The sequence below is a fragment of the Leucoraja erinacea genome, chromosome 5 (genome assembly GCF_028641065.1).
Source record: "Leucoraja erinacea ecotype New England chromosome 5, Leri_hhj_1, whole genome shotgun sequence".
Classification (NCBI taxonomy): domain Eukaryota; kingdom Metazoa; phylum Chordata; class Chondrichthyes; order Rajiformes; family Rajidae; genus Leucoraja; species Leucoraja erinaceus.
The window spans coordinates 93,343,411-93,361,479 of NC_073381.1; the positions used below are offsets into that span (position 1 = coordinate 93,343,411).

The following is an 18,069-nucleotide window of genomic DNA, read 5'->3' on the forward strand; positions in this document are numbered from 1 at the left end:
AATCCATCAGCCACCCCCGTCAATCCATCAGGCCCCCCGTCAATCCATCAGCACCTCTCAATCCATCAGGCCCCCCTCAATCCATCAGCCCCCCGTCAATCCATCAGGCCCCCCCGCGTCAATCCATCAGGGCCCCCGTCAATCCATCAGCGCCCCCCCCCGTCAATCCATCAGCTCCCCCTCAATCCATCAATCCATCAGCTCCCCCTCAATCCATCAGCCCGTCAATCCATCAGTTCCCCCTCAATCCATCAGTTCCCCCTCAATCCATCAGTTCCCCCTCAATCCATCAGGCCCCCCGTCAATCTATCAGCCCCCCGTCAATCCATCAGCGCCCCGTCAATCCATGAAATTTTGTTCTTACCATCACCTTCGCTCCTTCCACAACCTGACTTTACAATCCATCAACCCGAACTGTTGATCCAATCCAACGTATTATTCAATCAATCCATCAAATCTACTCATTAAATCTACCCAAACATCTACCCAACAAATCATCCATGGCAAACCAATCAAAACCAATGCAATCACTCCCTCCTTCCATCAACTCAACCCATCAATTCCTCCCGTAATCCACCAAATCACCCAGGGCAAATAAATCAAAACAGTCCCCCAGTGTTGTACAGTGACGTACCTGTCCCCACGGGGGGGTACAGTGCTGGTAGGAAGAGGTACTAAGGGAGATTGCCTCTTGCCCCGCTGTGTTGGGATGTGCGCTGTGACAGACAGTGCGTGCACTCTGCAGATGTCAGGTGGAGGAGCGGCGGGGAAGTAGGGGAGAATGGTGCGGGGGAGGCTCCAGTTTTGGAGAGTGGGCAGGGTGCTCCAAGTGTGACAGTCTGTGGAGGTGGACAGAGCCTCGGGTGTGAGACTATGGGGGTGGGGGAACCAGAGGGGGTGCCCAGGTGTGACAGACTGTAAGGGGAGGAGGGGCGACAGAGTGGGGTGCCTGGGTGTGACAGACTGTGGGGGTGGGAGACAGAGTGGGGTGCCTGGGTGTGAGAAGACTGTGGGGGGGAGAAACAGTGGGGTGCCCCGGATGCGACAGGCTGTGGGAGGGAGGGGGGTGGGGAAGGGAAAGAGAAATATACAGACAGAGGTATTGTAGGGATAAAGGTGAATTGGACAGTACCCTAGTTTATGGAAGGACCATGCAGAAGCCTGATAACAGAGGGGAAGAAGCTGATCCTGAGTCTGATCGTGCATATTTTCAAGTTTTGCTATCTTCTGCCCGACGAGAACGGGAAGGAGGATGATTATGTTGGCTGCTTTTCAGAGGCAGTGTGACGTGGCGATGGAGTCATTGGCAGGAGTCTGGTCTGTGTAATAGAGTGGGCTAAATACACAACTCTGCAATTTCTTCCGGTCTGGGACAGAGCTGTTTCCAAACCAGACTGTGATGCAATCCGGCAGTATACTTTCTGTGGTGAATTTGTAGAAGTTTGTAAGTTACTGGAAATGTGAAATTTCCTCCATCTCCTAAGGAAGCAGAAGTGTTGGTGTGCCGTCTTCCCTGTTGCTTCAATATGGTTGGTCCACGACAGATCGTTGGTCATATTTACACCAACAAACTTGAATGAGCACGGCATAGATGGATATGGAATTGATGCAGGTAAGTGAGATTAGTATAGATATAATGGCCAGCATGGACATGGTGAGCCAAAGGGGCAGTTTCTAATGTTGTACAATTCTATGACACACAAGAAACTCCACCTAATGACCTTGTTATACTTGATATTCCTCATTCAACTGTGACTACAATGAGAAACATAATCAGGTGGCAACACAAAACAGTGCTATTCTTTTCTACAGTAGTTAGTCAGCGTAAAGGACTACATTCAAATTGTTTGACAATAAAGTTCTATTTAAAACCAGCATGCAATGGTAATCCTTACCTAATTCTAAGAAATTCCTTACCTACTGCAAACATGATCAATGAGCAGAGACATTGAGTCTAGATTTCCGTCCAGCTTAGTATTGTGATACAGGCACCTGTCCCGCTGCAGTTCCACTGCTTGTCGCAGTAACGTCTGTAAGCGTCGTGGAGGTAGCATTACTGATGGGGGTAGGTACACTGGGAAAACAAAAGACAAATGTAAAAATTAATTTAACTTTGTTTGATGAGTAAAAGAATAGCCCACCCAAAAAAAAAATAATTGGTAATGGCAAAGCTGAGGCACACAACTATTATGAGGATGGCTAATTTGCAAGAGGTTGGGTGGGAGGAGGTATAGTCTAGATAACTGTGGGAGATGATGGGTTTGTAGTAGATATCAGTTGATAGTCTATATCCTGTGATGAAGAAAGAGAGATTTAGAACTGACAGAGAGGTGCCCGAGAAATTCCAAGTGAATTTGTGGGCAGGATTAAAGTTAATGGTAAAGTCGATGAAATCAACGTTCTGTACCAGTGTACGAGGCAGCCCTGATGCAGTCATCGATGCAGCAGAGAAAAGTTGGGAAATGGTGCTCGTATACATTTGTCGCCTTAACCAACAAAAAAACAGGCATAGCTGGGGCCCATGTGAGTGCTCGCAGCTACACCTCCGACTTGAAGAAACTGAGAGGAGTCATAACAGAAGTTATCGAGGGCGATGACAGGAAGAGAGTACAATTTCTCCATCTCATCCCAAGACTGGACTCTTTGCAACTCTTTGGCTTGTCCCTTCCCACTGAAACTGCCTGTACCATATTCAAATTGCCCTCTTCCCAGGTACTTCCCCTGCAATCAGAATGCAACACCTATCCCTGCACCTCCATCCAGGGATCCCACCAGCCCTTCCAGGTGAGACAGAGGTTCACATTCATCTCCTCTATCCTTATCTATTGTATCAGTCCTCCAGATGTGGTCTCATTTACATCGGCAAGACCAAGTGTTGACAAGGCTACTGTTTCACTGAACACTTGTGTCCACTCTGCTAAGTCCTGCTGGATCACCTATTTAATACCTCTCCCTGTTCCAATATTTCTGTCCTAGACCTCCTCCACTGCCACAGTGAGGCCACACACAAACAAGAGGAACAGCTTCTTATATTCCGCTTGAGTAGTTTAAAACCCAACTGTATGAACACTGAATTCACCAATTTTAAATAATACCTTGGATAGGAAAGATTTATAGAGATATAGGCCAAACTCAGGCAGCTGGGACGTGTAGATGGGGCACCTTGATCGGCATGGGCAAGCTGGGTTGCAGGGCCTGTTTCCACGCTGTATGACTATGATTCTATGACCTCCCATTTCACCCACTATCCCGCTCCTCTTCCCCCCTTTCCACTCTCTTTCACCTATACATCTCTCTCTAGCTTTACATTTCACTCTTCTCTCCTTATTTGACACCCTATTGTCTCCTTTTCATCTTTAGCCTTTCTGCTAATCAAACCCCCCACACTTGCATCTATCTATCGCTTGCCAGGTTTTATACTGCCTCAACCTCTTTTCCCACTTTCTGCCCCCTACTACAATGTCTGATGAAGGATCTCGTTCCCAATTATCGCATCCATTCCTTCTGCAGGTGCTACTTGATCTGCAGTTACTCTTTTTTTGTTTTAAGATAGAATGAACTTACTCTGAAGTTTGTCAAGTAACTTTGATCGTGAAACCGTCCCTTTTCCTTCCCACTCTGCCTTTGCCCTCAGGTCATCTGTATGACTGCACATGAGATACCTGTACAATTAGAAATCATATTTCAGCAGCTATATTACAATTGGCAGAATAAAAGAACGTCACAGAAAATATAATTAAAATGTAATTCTACTTATATTTGTTAAACTGAGAAACTAAATTTCTCTGAGTACTAGCAGCACGATGATACACGTATTAAGAATGTATTTGATCTAGAAACAGGGAGAATATTTGGCTTTCATCATGACCCCAGTCAGTAAACATACATTTTTATCACCTAATGGAATGAATTTTGCAAAATCAGCCTATGTACTTACCTACTGGCCTAACAGAGAGCCCCAATTACACCTGCAGTCTTCACTCAAGGAGAATAATTTTGAATTTGTATTATGGATATCAAGCAATTGAGCAGTGGCTCAGTACAGACCCTACTTGAAAGGGTTATAAGGGAAGGAACAAAAATCAATACATTTAATTATTTGCTTGTAAAAATGTCAGTCAAAAACACTGCCATTCATCAGGCACTGCTCACTTTAAGATAAATTGCAGAAAAGTATGGGGCAGTGCAAGTAAGCAAACTTTTAAACCATACTCGGAAGCCTCTACGAATGTGTAGGCTGAATGAATAGATATTCAAGGATATCTTCAAATTCTCACCTGCTTTCTGAGGTTCCCACCTGTTTCAAAATAGCATCTATCATATTGGGGCGAAGAAGAGCATGGTGACCTGCCTCAATGATTGCTTTAGCACTTGCATCCACTGTAATGAAGTGATTTGAGATTGGTATGGCACATATCAACTCTCACTCAGAAATGACCTAGATGGACTTAAATTAGCCTATTGCCACAACAGGCCAAAAACAGATGCTATCTCACTGGCTCGCCACTCTGCTCTGCACCATCTGGATAACAGGAACCCACTTTAGGCTACAACTCATTGACTACAGCTTGATGTTCAACACTATCATCCCCTCCAAACTCATCACCAAGCTCCAAGATCTGGGGATTGTATCTCCCTTTGCAACTGCATCCTTGACTTCAGCAGACCACAACCAGTGCAGGCAGCTTGGTAACAACATATCTTTCTCACTGACCATCAACACAGGTGCAGCTCAAGGCTGCATGCTTGCTTCCTGTTCTGCTCTCTTTATACCCGTGACTGTGAGGCGAGGCACACCTCCAATGCCATCTATAAATTTGGCGACGACACTATTACTGTTTGCTGAATCACGGGCGCTGATCAGTCACTGTATTGGAGAGAGAGATAGAACATCTGGTTGATTGGTTCCAGAACAACTCCTGCTCAATGTCAAAGACTAAGGAACTAATTATAGACAAAAAATGATGGTGTAACTCGGCGGGACAGGCAGCATCTCTGGATAGAATGGATGGGCGACAAGACCCTTCTTCAGACCATCCGACTCTACGACCAAGAAACTAATTGTTGACTTTAGAAAGGGTTAATAGATCGCGCTTCAGTTTTCATTGGTGGGTTGGTGTTGGCGAGAATTAGGTGCAAATTTACATCTTGGATGATCTGTCCTGGACACAGATCACAAAGAAGGAGAATAATGCCTCTACTTTCTTAGACGTTTGAAGGGATTCAGCATGTCATTAAATTGGAAAGAGTGCAGAGAAGATTTACGAGGATGTTGCCAGGATTCGAGGGCATGAGCTATAGGGAGAGATTGGGCAAGCAAGGACATTATTATTTGGAGTGCAAGAAGCTAAGGGATGATCTGATGCGGGTGTATAAATCATGAGAGATACTGATAGGGTGAATGCACAGAGTCTTTTAGCCAGGGTAGAGAAATCAAGAACCAGAGGACATATGTTTAAGGTGAGAGGGAAAAGATTTAATAGCAACCTGAGGGACAACTTTTTCAGACACCAAAAAATGTAGATGCTGGTTTACAAAATAAGACACAAAGTGCTTGAGTAACTCAGCGGGTCAGTCAGGCAGCATCTATGGAAAACATGGTCGACAAACGTTTGGGTTGGGATCCTTCTTCAGACGACAATTTTTTTCACTCTGAGGTGCTGCGTATATGGAATGAGGTTTCAGAGGAAGTAGTTGAGGCAGGTACAATAATAATATTTATAAGACATTTAGACAGGTACATAGATTGGAAAGGTTTCGAGGAATATGGGTCAAATGCAGCCAAATGGGACTTGATTAGCATCTTGGGGCATGGATGAGTTGGGCTGAAGGGCATGTTTTTGTGCCATACAACTCTATGTCACCAAATATATCACAAACATTTCCAGATGTACTGCAGAAAGCATCTTGACTGGTTATATCATGTCCTGGTACGGTATTTCCAATAGACAGTAACAGAAGAGACGACAGAGAGTGGTAGATTCAGCCCGGCAATGATATAGCCCTCCCTTTCATCAAAAGCATTTGCAAGAGGCGCTGTTTCAAACAGGTGGCATCAATCATCAAGGATCCCCACCAACTGGGCCATTCCCTCTTCTAGCTGCTACCTTCGAGCAAGAAGTACAGTAGCCTGAAACCACACACCATCAGGTTCAGAAGCAACTAGTTTTCTCGTAAATATCAAGTCCTTCAACCTACCCACACAACACTCTAATCATACCGCAACAACAGAACACCACAGACCATCACTTTGACTACAACAAACTTGCATTTGTTTCTTAATTATATTTTTGCACAATTGTCTTGTTTTTTTGCTCAGATATCTGAGTGCATAAAGGCTCACATCCCAAGCAGTTTCTCACTTGAGGACTATTTTTAGATTCATCTTGAAGCATCTTAAGGAAGTTTTCTTTTCTTTTTATATCTCCTCTACCACCTCCTCAAATTTGATAATCACTTAGACATTAAACATAGAAAATTTATGAGAAAACAAGATCAACGTGACTTGAAAAATACAGCCTAATTTCATTTTCCAATTTCTGTAGCATTGCACATCAAGTACTTTTGAACAGCGCCAGACCCCCGGGTTCGATCCTGACTATGGGTGCTTGCCTGTATGGAGTTTGTACGTTCTCCCCGTGAGTTTTCACAGAGATCTTTGGTTTCCTCCCACACTCCAAAGACGTACAGGTTTGTTGGTTAATTGATTTGGTATAAATGTAAATTGTCCTTAGTATGTTTGTGGATAGTGCTAATCTGCGGAGATCGTTGGTCGGTATGGACTTGGTGGGCCGAAGGGCCTGTTTCCGCACCGTATCTAAATTAAACTAAATGCGATGAGGATTTCCATTCTTATCACCCTCTCAGGCAGTGAGCTCCTTCATGAACAGAAATACAGAGGCTACACTGCAAGATGCAAACCATTGGTTAGCCGCAAAAATAAGATTGCCAGGTTACAGTTTGCCAAGAAGTATTTAAAAGAGCAACCACAGTTCTGAAAAAAGGTCTTGTGGACAGATGAGATGAAGATTAATTTATATCAGAGTGATGGCAAGAGCAAAGTATGGAGGAGAGAAGGAACTGCCCAAGATCTAAAGCATACCACCTCATCTGTGAAACACAGTGGTGGGGGTGTTATGGCCTGGGCTTGTATGGCTGCTGAAGGTACTGGTTCACTTATCTTCATTGATGATACAATTGCTGATGGTAGTAGCATAATGAATTCTTAAGTGTATAGACACATCCTATCTGCTCAAGTTCAAACAAATGCCTCAAAATTCATTGGCCGGCGGTTCATTCTACAGCAAGGCAATGATCCCAAACATACTGCTAAAGCAACAAATAAGTTTGTCAAAGCTAAAAATTCGTCAATTCTTGAATGGCCAAATCAATCACCCAATCTGAACCCAATTGAGCATGCCTTTTATATGCTGAAGAGCAATGGTGATGTCCATGAATCGCAGACTTCAAGCAGTCATCGCATGCAAAGGATATGCAACAAAAATACTTTCATTTACATGACATTGCTGTGTCCCAAACATTATGGTGCCCTGAAATGGGGGGACTATGTATAAACGTTGCTGTAATTTCTACATGGTGAAACCAAAATGTATAAAAATACCCACTATTTAAAATCTGACAATGTGCACTTTAACCACATGTGATTTTTTTCTATTATAAATCTCAAATTGTGGACTACAGAGGCAAATAAATAAATGATGGGCCTTTGTCCCAAACATTATGGAGGACACTGTAAATCATTTCCTATTCACTCTACCTTGGATCACCCAAACCTTTTCGTTTTGACTTACTTTTCATGTGAGATCTTGTCAAAATCCAACATGACTACTTACTACCTTCTCAAAATATTCAATCAAATTGATTGAAAATTGGCTGAATTGATTAAAAAATAACAAACTTAAGTTTCAGTTTCACTAATTTTCTACGATAATCAGAAAAATAGAAAAATTTACCAATCTACTGTTCTTTATATTCGAAGAAATGAAAGTAATGAAGAATCTGAGGATGGAATTGAAAGGCTAAAATACAGGGATGTAAATTGTTTTTAGAAGCCATCGGGGTACCACTAACAATTCACCATAGTTTAATGGGCCAGCATATAAAATTTGTCACAGGCGCCAATATAATTTATACCAACCAAAACAGAACACAGAGCACCACAAATTACCCATCTGGTGTAAAACTATTCCAAATCATCCAAATACACATATGTCAAAAAGGTTTTGCTGGGAACCTTTCACATCTGCATGTGAAAATTCTCTGCTCAATTCTCCTACATACCCACTTAAGATGTGTATTCTCTCTGTGTTGTACTTCAAAGGAGTCAGTTCACAACGCAGGACCTGAAGGGCTTCCAGAACCTTGCCATCTTCCAGATATTCTAAGTACTTCTGCTGCAGTAATAAGAATTTCATTTTCTGGAAGGAAAAGATATTTAACATGAAAACATAATGATCAGACAGTTCACAATTTACTACTGCAAATTGAAATTAGTGAATTCTGATTTATATATATTTCTTTACAACATTGGAGATATCCATTTGGCCCATTCAAGTACACGTAGGCTCTCAGAGCTTCTAATTTGCCTTCCTCACTCCTCTATAATCTGTTATCTCATAAAGGCCCCTAACAACTTCTTGATTCTCCTCCTGCCCCTTGAGTACGGGCAATTTACAAGAAGCAAGGTAACCTAATAGCCAGCTTATTTTTGCAATGCAAGGTCCCCGAGAAAACCCCGATTGTCACAAGAAATCCATGAACATTTCACATTGAAGGCACCTATGATCAGATTCGATGCCACTTCTCAGGGCTGAAAGTCCCGAAGATCATGATTCTTGGCCAGTTCAATGTTTTCATTATGTTTTTATTCCGGTTCAGGTTTATTATTGTCACATGTACTGAGACAGTGAAAGCTTTTTTTTTTACATGCTATCCAAACAGATCAGATTGTACATATCTATATCTATATACTTAAAAGTCTGATCTTGGATGGGTATTTATTTGTGTGTTTGTGTATAATCACATCTTATCCGAAAAAACCGACGTGTTAATGGTAAAACTTTTACATATTCCGGTAGAGATTTTTCCCGTAGAGTCCAAAATCGCCTTATCTGAAAATGTCATGCTTTATTTCTCGAGTAATTACTGAAAATGTTCAAAAATGTGACAAAACTTTGAATTTAAAAATGACTGACTTTCGCTGATGACATCACAATGGTTCTGTGTGCCCTTCTTCCTCGCCCCGCGGGGGACGTTTCCCCCCCCGGCCCCTCTCCCTCCCCCCCCCCCGTTATTCAAGACTCTGCCCGCCCCCACGCTCCAAGAAAGAACGAGTAAGTCGGGCCCGCCCCGCTCGCTGAGCCCACGTCCCTCTCTGCCCTCGTTGTGGGGACGGGACCGAGCTGTCGGGTCCTCTCTCTCTGCCCTCCCTCTCTAGCCATGCCTGTGAGTTGGGGGCTATGCGTGTGTGGGGGTTGGGGTAAAAGGAGCGAATTAATAATATGAATGTAATATCAAGGGGGTGGTTAGTGTGTATGTGTGTGACACCGCAGTGTGTGTGTGATGCCGCAACCGTGCATTGAGGGGACTGGACCCAACGGGTCCTACTTGGTCTAGTATACAATAAAGTCAAATTTGAGTACACTAGATAGGGCAAAGGGAAAGAAACAGAGAGCAGAATATAGTTCTCAGCATTGTAGCACATTAGTTCCATAGACAAAGTCCAATGTCTACAGTGGTACAATGTTTACAGAGGTAAATCAGACAGTACCCTAGCTTATGGAAGGACCTGGTCTGTGTTTCGTGGTCTGATAACAGTGGGAAAGAAGCTGTTCCTGAGTTTGATGGTTGTGCATTCAAGCCTCTGTCCTTCTCCCAGACAGGAGCAAAGTGAAGGAAAAAATGACTGGGTGGGGCAAGTCTTTAATTATTTTGACTACTTTTGAGGCGGAGTGCAGTGTAGGTGGACTCAATGGTGGGGAGTCTGGTCAGTATGATGGACTGGGCTACATCCAAAACTCTCTGCAATGTGTTGAGGTCTTGGGCTGAATTGTTTCCAGCCGAGCTGTGATGCAACCTGACAGTATGCTGTCTATGGTGCATATATAGACGTTTGAAAGAGTCATTGGAGTTGTGCTGAATTTCTTCAGTCTCCCTAGGAAGTAGAGGCAATGATAATTTCTTGGCTGTTATATCAAGGTGAAAGACCTGAAGGTGAAGTGTAGAAATCTCAGTAACATTCAATTATTGGTTCACTTTCATCTTGTTATTGCTTATTGATCCAATATGTAAACTATTTATCTCTCCACAGATGTTGCCTGACATGTAAAATATCACTCACATTATGTTATGTTATTTAAGATTTTCAGCATCCATACTTTTTGTTTTTCAACAAAAGCATATTGGATTCCAATGAATTAAACAAATTTACCAAAGATGGGAGCCATCATATGGATTCATAACTGGTTTACTTATGGATGACAAAGGATTGTGGTGGACACCTGTGACTAGTGCAGTTCTGCAAGGATCACCAAAATTCATGGAGTTGTGTATAGTGAGGAAGGATGTCAAAGTAACAGCGGGATATAGATTTATAAGACATTTGGTCAGGTGCATGGATAGGATGTTTAGAACGATATGGGCCAAATGCAGCCAAAGTGGGACTAGTGTAGATGGGGCATGTTGAGAGGGGGGGGGGGGGGGTGGGCAAATCAGGCCTAAGGGCCTGTTTCTACACCGTATGACTCTAAGCTACAGAAATGGGCAGAGAACTGGAGTTTAAAACAAGCAAATGCGAGCTGTTTGTTACACTTTGGGAGGTCAAATGCAAGGAAAAACTATAGTTAATGGCAAGACTTTGAACATCATTGGTGTATGATGGATCTTTGGCTCCAGTACAAAGCTCCCCGAAAGTAGCAACTCAAGTAGATAGAGTGGTAAAGACATATGATATGCGTGCCAACATTGGTTAGGACATTGAGTGCAAGCGTCAGGAAATCATGTTGCAGTTTTCTAGAACTTTGGTGAGGCTACATTTGGAGTATTGTGTGCAGTTCTGCTCATCCCATTTTAGGGATGTACAGTTTTGGAGAGTGCAGAAGAGGTTTACCAGAATGCTGCCTTGATTAGGAGATATTAGCTATAAAGAAGTTGGGCAAACTTGGAATGTTTTCTCAGTGTTTGGGAATTTAAAAGTATTTAAGAATAGGACCAGATAATGGGGAACTATTGAAAGTCATGAAGTTATCACATAAAAGGAAAAGTAGCATCATTTAAAAAAAAAATTATTAGCACAGACTTGAAATAAAGGCAGGATGAGTTTGGTGCTTTTTATGTGGCAAGCTATAACTAACAGCATGCCAGAGATTTGAACTCTGTTCTGCTATTCCGCTTAGATGAATGACTTAGATCTAGTGTAGTTTTGCTTATGTAGTGTAGCTTGGTGGAAATGAAGCAACAACAAAGAGTCTACAAAACTATGTCGATAGATTAAGCAAGTGAACAAGATGGAATATGGGAAAAGTGCAAGTTTAAGCACTAGTAGGAAGAATAGAAATACATTTTTCAAAAGTGAGTAACTATTAAATGTTAGTGCAGAGGGTTTTTATATGCTTATTCGAGATTCGGAAAGCACACAGGTAGAACAAGCTGTCTGTAATACACCAGTCTTTAAATCTTTGGAAAACCAAAGGCTGTTTCCTGAAGATAAAGGTCTTCAGTAACACTTCATTTAGAACATTATTCCTACTTCAAAGGATGTTCATTACTGGAGAACATTTCCGTAGATTAATTACACTGATTCCTTGGATGACAGAGTTTCCCGAAGAGAGATCAAGATTTGGATAGAAAAAGTGATCTCACTGAGGTTTACAGGGTTGAGTTGACAGGATATAAACAGGTTGAGATGTCTGTTTTTTTAACCCGACAGTGAATATTTAAATCTCTGTAGTTGGCAGTCAATTCTATTTGTAGGACAGTTTCACCCCGTTGTGTAGGAACGAACTGCAGATGCTGGTTTAAACTGAAGATTGACACAAAATGCTGGAGTAACTTAGCGGGCGGGACAGGCAGCATCTCTGGAGAGAAGCAACGGGTGATGTTTCAGGTCGAGAGCCTTCAGGGAAAAGTGAAACGAGAGATATAGGGTGATATAGTGAGATAAAGAACAAATGAATCAAAGATATGCAAAAAAGTAATGATGATAAAGGAAACAGGCCATTGTTAGCTGTTTGCTAGGTAAGAATGAAATGCTGGTGCGACTTGGGAGAGGGGGAGAGAGCTAAGCCTTAAATTTCATACAATGGTTGTGATGTGATGACAATCAACACAAAATGTCAAATTAATCATCAAAATATATTACAAGTTCTATAGTAATGTGTTGTGTTGTATGTTTTACCATTAATTTTAATGGCTGGTTCCCCAATAGTTCAAATAAGTTATGCTATCGCTCCTGGTTCATTGCCTGCCCACTTGTGGTGTAGCTATGAGTGTTCTAACATAATCCACCTCCATTCAATGGAAGCCTTGTCACTTTAGCATCTGAGACGTATGACATAGAAACAGGTCCTTCAGCTCAGACTTACATAATATACAAGTTACGTAAACTCGCACTTACGCAAACAATTCACAATGTACAAATCAATTTCCTGAATGGCTGGTGTTATTGCAACGGGAGGATGGCAGGGGATTTCCACATGACACTGTGAAGGCGAGCTAGAACGAGGGAGGCAGAGGAAAGGGACTCCCGGCTGTCACTGACATCTTCCACAAGGTGCACCAGTGAGCCTTTCTTCACCAGTTGCCGCGCCATCCGATTGACGCAGCTGCTGTTGCGACTCCGGTTGTAGCACTTGGCCGACAACGCTTTCTTAAGGTCACCGCCACCAAAAGGATGTGCTTGGTCATCAGAGCTCCTTCCTCACACCAGCTGTTGCATCTTTCGGTCAGCAGTGGTTTGCCAACCTTGGAACAGGTCAGCAACTCCGGGAGAGGAGGTGGTGGCGGAGGGGAGAGCTAGCAGAGTGAACAAAATGACAGGAGGCGGCCCTGGCAGCGGCAGTGGAGTGGGGAGAAAATGATGGCTGACAAGAAGCCGCAGCTCATGCGAGGGGAGGGAGCCTCACAGTGACCAAGTGTGCCCTGTCAGCGGCAGTGGCCTGAAGAAACTGCTGTCAGCCAGGGGCTACGTGAGCCACAACAGCCGGATCAACCAGACGTTGTAGCAGCCGGTAACAAAAGGCTCGCTGGTGCAGAGCAGATGCTGGAGTAACTCAGCAGACTGAATGTCTGAAGAAAGGTCCTGACCCGAAATGTCATCCATCCATATTATCCAGAGATGCTGCCTGACCTGCTGAATTACTCCCGCACTTGTTTATCATTTTGTGTATTCACGAGCATCTGCAGTTCTTAGTTTCTACCTAGTTCTAAGGTGATTACGACTTGCGTTAGATCAGATTTACGTAAGGGGTTATGGAACATAACACTTATGCACTAGTGTGTACATTAATTCTATGTTAATCCCATTTTAATTTGTTTTAATCTCTCTCCCCCTCCCACCCAAATGCTCAAACACCACTCACTTACACACAAGGGTCACTTAACAGTGGCCAATTTGCCCATAACCTTGTACTTCTTTGGGTTGTGTAAAGAAACCAGAGCATCGGTAGAAACTGATAAGGTCACATGGAGAACGTGCAAACTCCATGAAAAAAAACAGCACAGAGGTCCAGATTAAATCCATGTCTCTGGCACATCGAAGCAACAGCTCTAATAGCTGGCGCCACAAAAAGAAATATGTTGGGGACATTTAAAAAAAAAAAAAAAAAAAAAAATCTTGTGGCTTTACATAAGCTGATCCACAGCCGTGTCTTGGCAACTCCCAATTTGTATTTGGTCAATAATGAATAGCAAGACGCATTTTATTTTGCAACTTTTATTATCTCAGGATATCTCAATCTTCTTCACAAGCAATGATCTAATTTCAAAGTGCAGCCTTTGCTGTAAATAGAAAATCAGTCAAATTGCTATTAGGACTTTACTGTGCACAGTGCAATAACAGACAGCAGCACATGAACAGGCTACTTGACCCAACCAATGTTAATACCTGTGCTCCACTCAAACCTTTTCCCATTTATCCTCATCCAAACTTTTTCAGCAGAAAATCGCAGATCATTGAAACAGCTGAGAAAATCTACACTCCCTCCTCTTACCTTTCTGTTTTCAATTCAACTGTATCAGGCTGAGAGTTTGGGAGTCAAATTTATTTTAATAGTCATCAATGCACAAGTTTTGATTGATCTTGGACAAGCAATTGAAATCTCACGGGGTTGTAACTATACAAATTAAATTCTTATGATGGTACATAGATTATACACTTTTACACCATCTCGTAAATTGCATTACTTGGCTAGAAGTGCAGATTCTTCTGGAATGATCACCAGGATTATAACCTAGTGCAGTGGGAACCTTCCTTCATTCTATTCACTGATTTCAATCAAGTAGATATCACAAAGGTAGGATATAATGAGGTCAGATGACAAAATTATAAATTATACCATATTATAAAGTATCACTAAATGTAAATTATACTGGAAACTGAAAAAGAGCTGGATATACCCAGCACTTCAGACAGCATCTGTGGAAAGAGAAATGGTTAATATTTCAGGTCATTAACCTTTTGGTGGCCGATTGGGAAAGGGGGAGATGCAGCGAGACCTGGGTGTCATGGTACACCAGTCATTGAAGGTAGGCATGCAGGTGCAGCAGGCAGTAAAGAAAGTGAATGGTATGTTGGCTTTCATAGCAAGAGGATTTGAGTATAGGAGCAGGGAGGTTCTACTGCAGTTGTACAGGGTCTTGGTGAGACCACGCCTGGAGTATTGCGTGCAGTTTTGGTCTCCAAATCTGAGGAAGGACATTATTGCCATAGAGGGAGTGCAGAGAAGGTTCACCAGACTGATTCCTGGGATGTCAGGACTGTCTTATGAAGAAAGACTGGATAGACTTGGTTTATACTCTCTAGAATTTAGGAGATTGAGAGGGGATCTTATAGAAACTTACAAAATTCTTAAGGGGTTGGACAGGCTAGATGCAGGAAGATTGTTCCCGATGTTGGGGAAGTCCAGGACAAGGGGTCACAGCTTAAGGGTAAGGGGGAAATCCTTTAAAACCGAGATGAGGAGAACTTTTTTCACACAGAGAGTGGTGAATCTCTGGAACTCTCTGCCACAGAGGGTAGTTGAGGCCAGTTCATTGGCTATATTTAAGAGGGAGTTAGATGTGGCCCTTGTGGCCAAGGGGATCAGAGGGTATGGAGAGAAGGCAGGTACGGGATACTGAGTTGGATGATCAGCCATGATCATATTGAATGGCAGTGCAGGCTCGAAGGGCCGAATGGCCTACTCCTGCACCTAATTTCTATGTTTCTATGTTTCATTATAGCTAGAAAAATGAGAACCCAGTTTTTGATTGTAAAAAGGGAAATGGTGATGAACAAAAAAAAGATGGTGGGGAACAAGATTGTCCAGGTGGCACAAATCTTCTGGTGCCATCTAAGTCAAGGTTGGGCCGACAGATGGAGCAATGGGCTAAGTGTTCGGCTGGCGACCAGTAGGTAGCCGGTTCGAATCCCGCTTGGAGTGCATACTGTCGGTGTGTCCTTGGGCAAGACACTTCACCCACCTTTGCCTGCGTGTGAATGTGTGTGAATGTGTGGGAGTGATTGGTGGTGGTCGGAGGGGCCGTAGGCGCAGATTAGCAGCCACGCGTTCGTCAGTCTGCCCCAGGGCAGCTGTGGCTACAGAAGTAGCTCACCACCACCGATTGTGACTGAGGAGTGAATGAATAATGCGATGTAAAGCGCCTTGAGTATCTAGAAAGGCGCTATATAAATCCCATCCATCATCATTATTATTAAGGTGATAACTGCTTGTTAATTATTGCTGATGTCTTGAGGAGATGAATGAGGCAGCAGAGGGAACATGCAGAAAATGATAGATGCAGAACAAACAACTGAATGAATTAGAGTGCTGGAAAACTCAGATTAGGTCGTATCTGCAAATATATATTGTTTCATTAATGACCTTGTATTTGAACTGACCAGTTCCTAATCTATCTGCAGACAAATGAAGTTAATATTCACAATATAACCCCTGCCCAGAATTCCAATGTGCAATCTCAATTTTAAAACCCATCCCTAAGGGAGTATTCTGTCATCCAAAATAGTGGAACAGTTCCAAGCAGCAACTTATGTAATAAAGAAGCCATTTCAATACCACTGACCATGAAAAATGTGATTCATGATTCCTCTGTTGCAGAGTACAAAGCAAATTAAAAATTGGGGTGGGGAAGGGGGGGAACAAAAAAAATCAGATTTTCCCCTACTAGAGTTCACTCTATTTTGCAGTTTCCTTTTTGTTGAAATTTAAGCTAATTTGGAAAGTCACATACTAACTTAATCTTTGAACATTCTGACCTAAAATAGGCAACGCTCTGAATTAACTCTGAATAATTACTCACATTTTGCTATTTCACTGACACTTGAAATACAACAGTCACATGATGCTAATTTGACACGGGTAAAGGAGTACATTAGGGGACCAGAAACAATGCAAATCTAAGTCTCTAAGTACATGGGAGGAATGCAAGGCTGAATTACAACTTAAATCAAGACTTCTGATATGCAAGGCTAATGAATCTAGGGAGGTGAATTACACATGGAAATATGATATAGTTCCCTCAGAGATGTGATGATAGTTGCCAGAAGTAACATGACAATATTAATCTAGGAGTCCTTTACTGCACCGAGGGAAGATATCCAAGAAGGTTCTGCAGAGGAGACAGTCTGGTGAAAGCTCAGGAACAAAAAAAAAAGGTATCACTTTTCTGGGGATGCAAACGTCTCCAACAGTCAATGGGAGATGGAAGTATATAGACAAAATAGGGCAATGTTAAAATAAATGGTAATAATAATAGTGGATTTTAACCAATTTTAATCAGGATTTCCTTAAAGAGAAAGGCTTTATAATGGAAATTTTCTGGTGTGTCAAGGAGAGACTTTTGACTGAGTACATAGATGGGCAATACTAATCATTGGGATTGTAGCCTATTATGGGGAGGAAGAGTCAGTAGGAGAACATTTCAAAGATGGTGACCACAACACTAAAATTTTAAAGTTATTATGGAAAAGGTATCTCTCTGGAACCCCTACGATCCAAGGTGGCACAGTGGCGCAGCAGTAACTGCTGCTGCCTCACAGCACCATGGACTGGGTTTGATCCCGACCTTGGCTGCTGCCTGTGCTGAGTTTGCATGCTCTCCCTGTGACCACACGCGTTTCCTCCCACATCCCAAACACGTGCAGATTTGTAGATTAATTGGCTTCTGTAAATTGCCCCTAGTGTGTAGGACGTAAAGGTGGGATAACATGGAACTAGTGTGTGGGCGGTGAATGGTCAGTGTGGACGCGTAGAGCTGAAGGGCCTGTTTTCATGCTGTATATCTAAAATTAAAACTAACCTTCCAGAGCAACCTACCGTGCGGAACCTTGTTAAGTGTCTTGCTGCAAACCATATAGACAACATCTACAGCTCGGCTCTCATCAATTTTTTTGGTTACACCTTCATAGAACTCAGGATCGTGAGGCACAACCTCCCATGTACAAAACCGTGCTGCCTGTCCCCAACCAGCCCTTATCGATCTAAATGTATGTATATCTTATCCCTCTGAATACTCTCTGGTAATTTTCCGACCACAGATGTTAGACTCACTGGCTGATAATGTCAAGGCTTTCCTTTGCAGCCCTTCTTAAAGAGAGGCACAACATTTGCCACCCTCCAGTCTTTCAACACCTCACCCGTATTTAGCGACGACTTGTATCTCAGCCACGGCACCTGCAATTTCATCTCAGGCTTCCCACAGTATTCTCATATATATATATCTGATCAGGCTCAGGCAATTTGTCTATATTCATGCATGCTAGGATGTTCAGCACCTCTTCAACCGTAATACTGACTGTTCTCAAGACAGTTCCATTGACTGCCCTGAGTTCTC

The 18,069-nt window shown here is 42.7% G+C and overlaps 1 protein-coding gene across 3 annotated transcripts in view; it reads right to left on the reverse strand.

Moving 5' to 3' along the window:
• LOC129697586 (WD repeat-containing protein 26) overlaps nt 1–18,069 on the reverse strand; it is a 72,412-nt gene that overhangs the window by 39,756 nt on the left and 14,587 nt on the right. For all 3 annotated transcript variants that reach the window (XM_055636268.1, XM_055636270.1, XM_055636271.1), the window contains exons 4-6: nt 8,302–8,438; nt 3,565–3,662; nt 1,918–2,074 (exon numbers count right to left, since the gene is read on the reverse strand). In XM_055636268.1, coding sequence (XP_055492243.1) covers nt 1,918–2,074; nt 3,565–3,662; nt 8,302–8,438 — 392 coding nt within the window. The remainder of the gene's footprint in view (nt 1–1,917; nt 2,075–3,564; nt 3,663–8,301; nt 8,439–18,069) is intronic.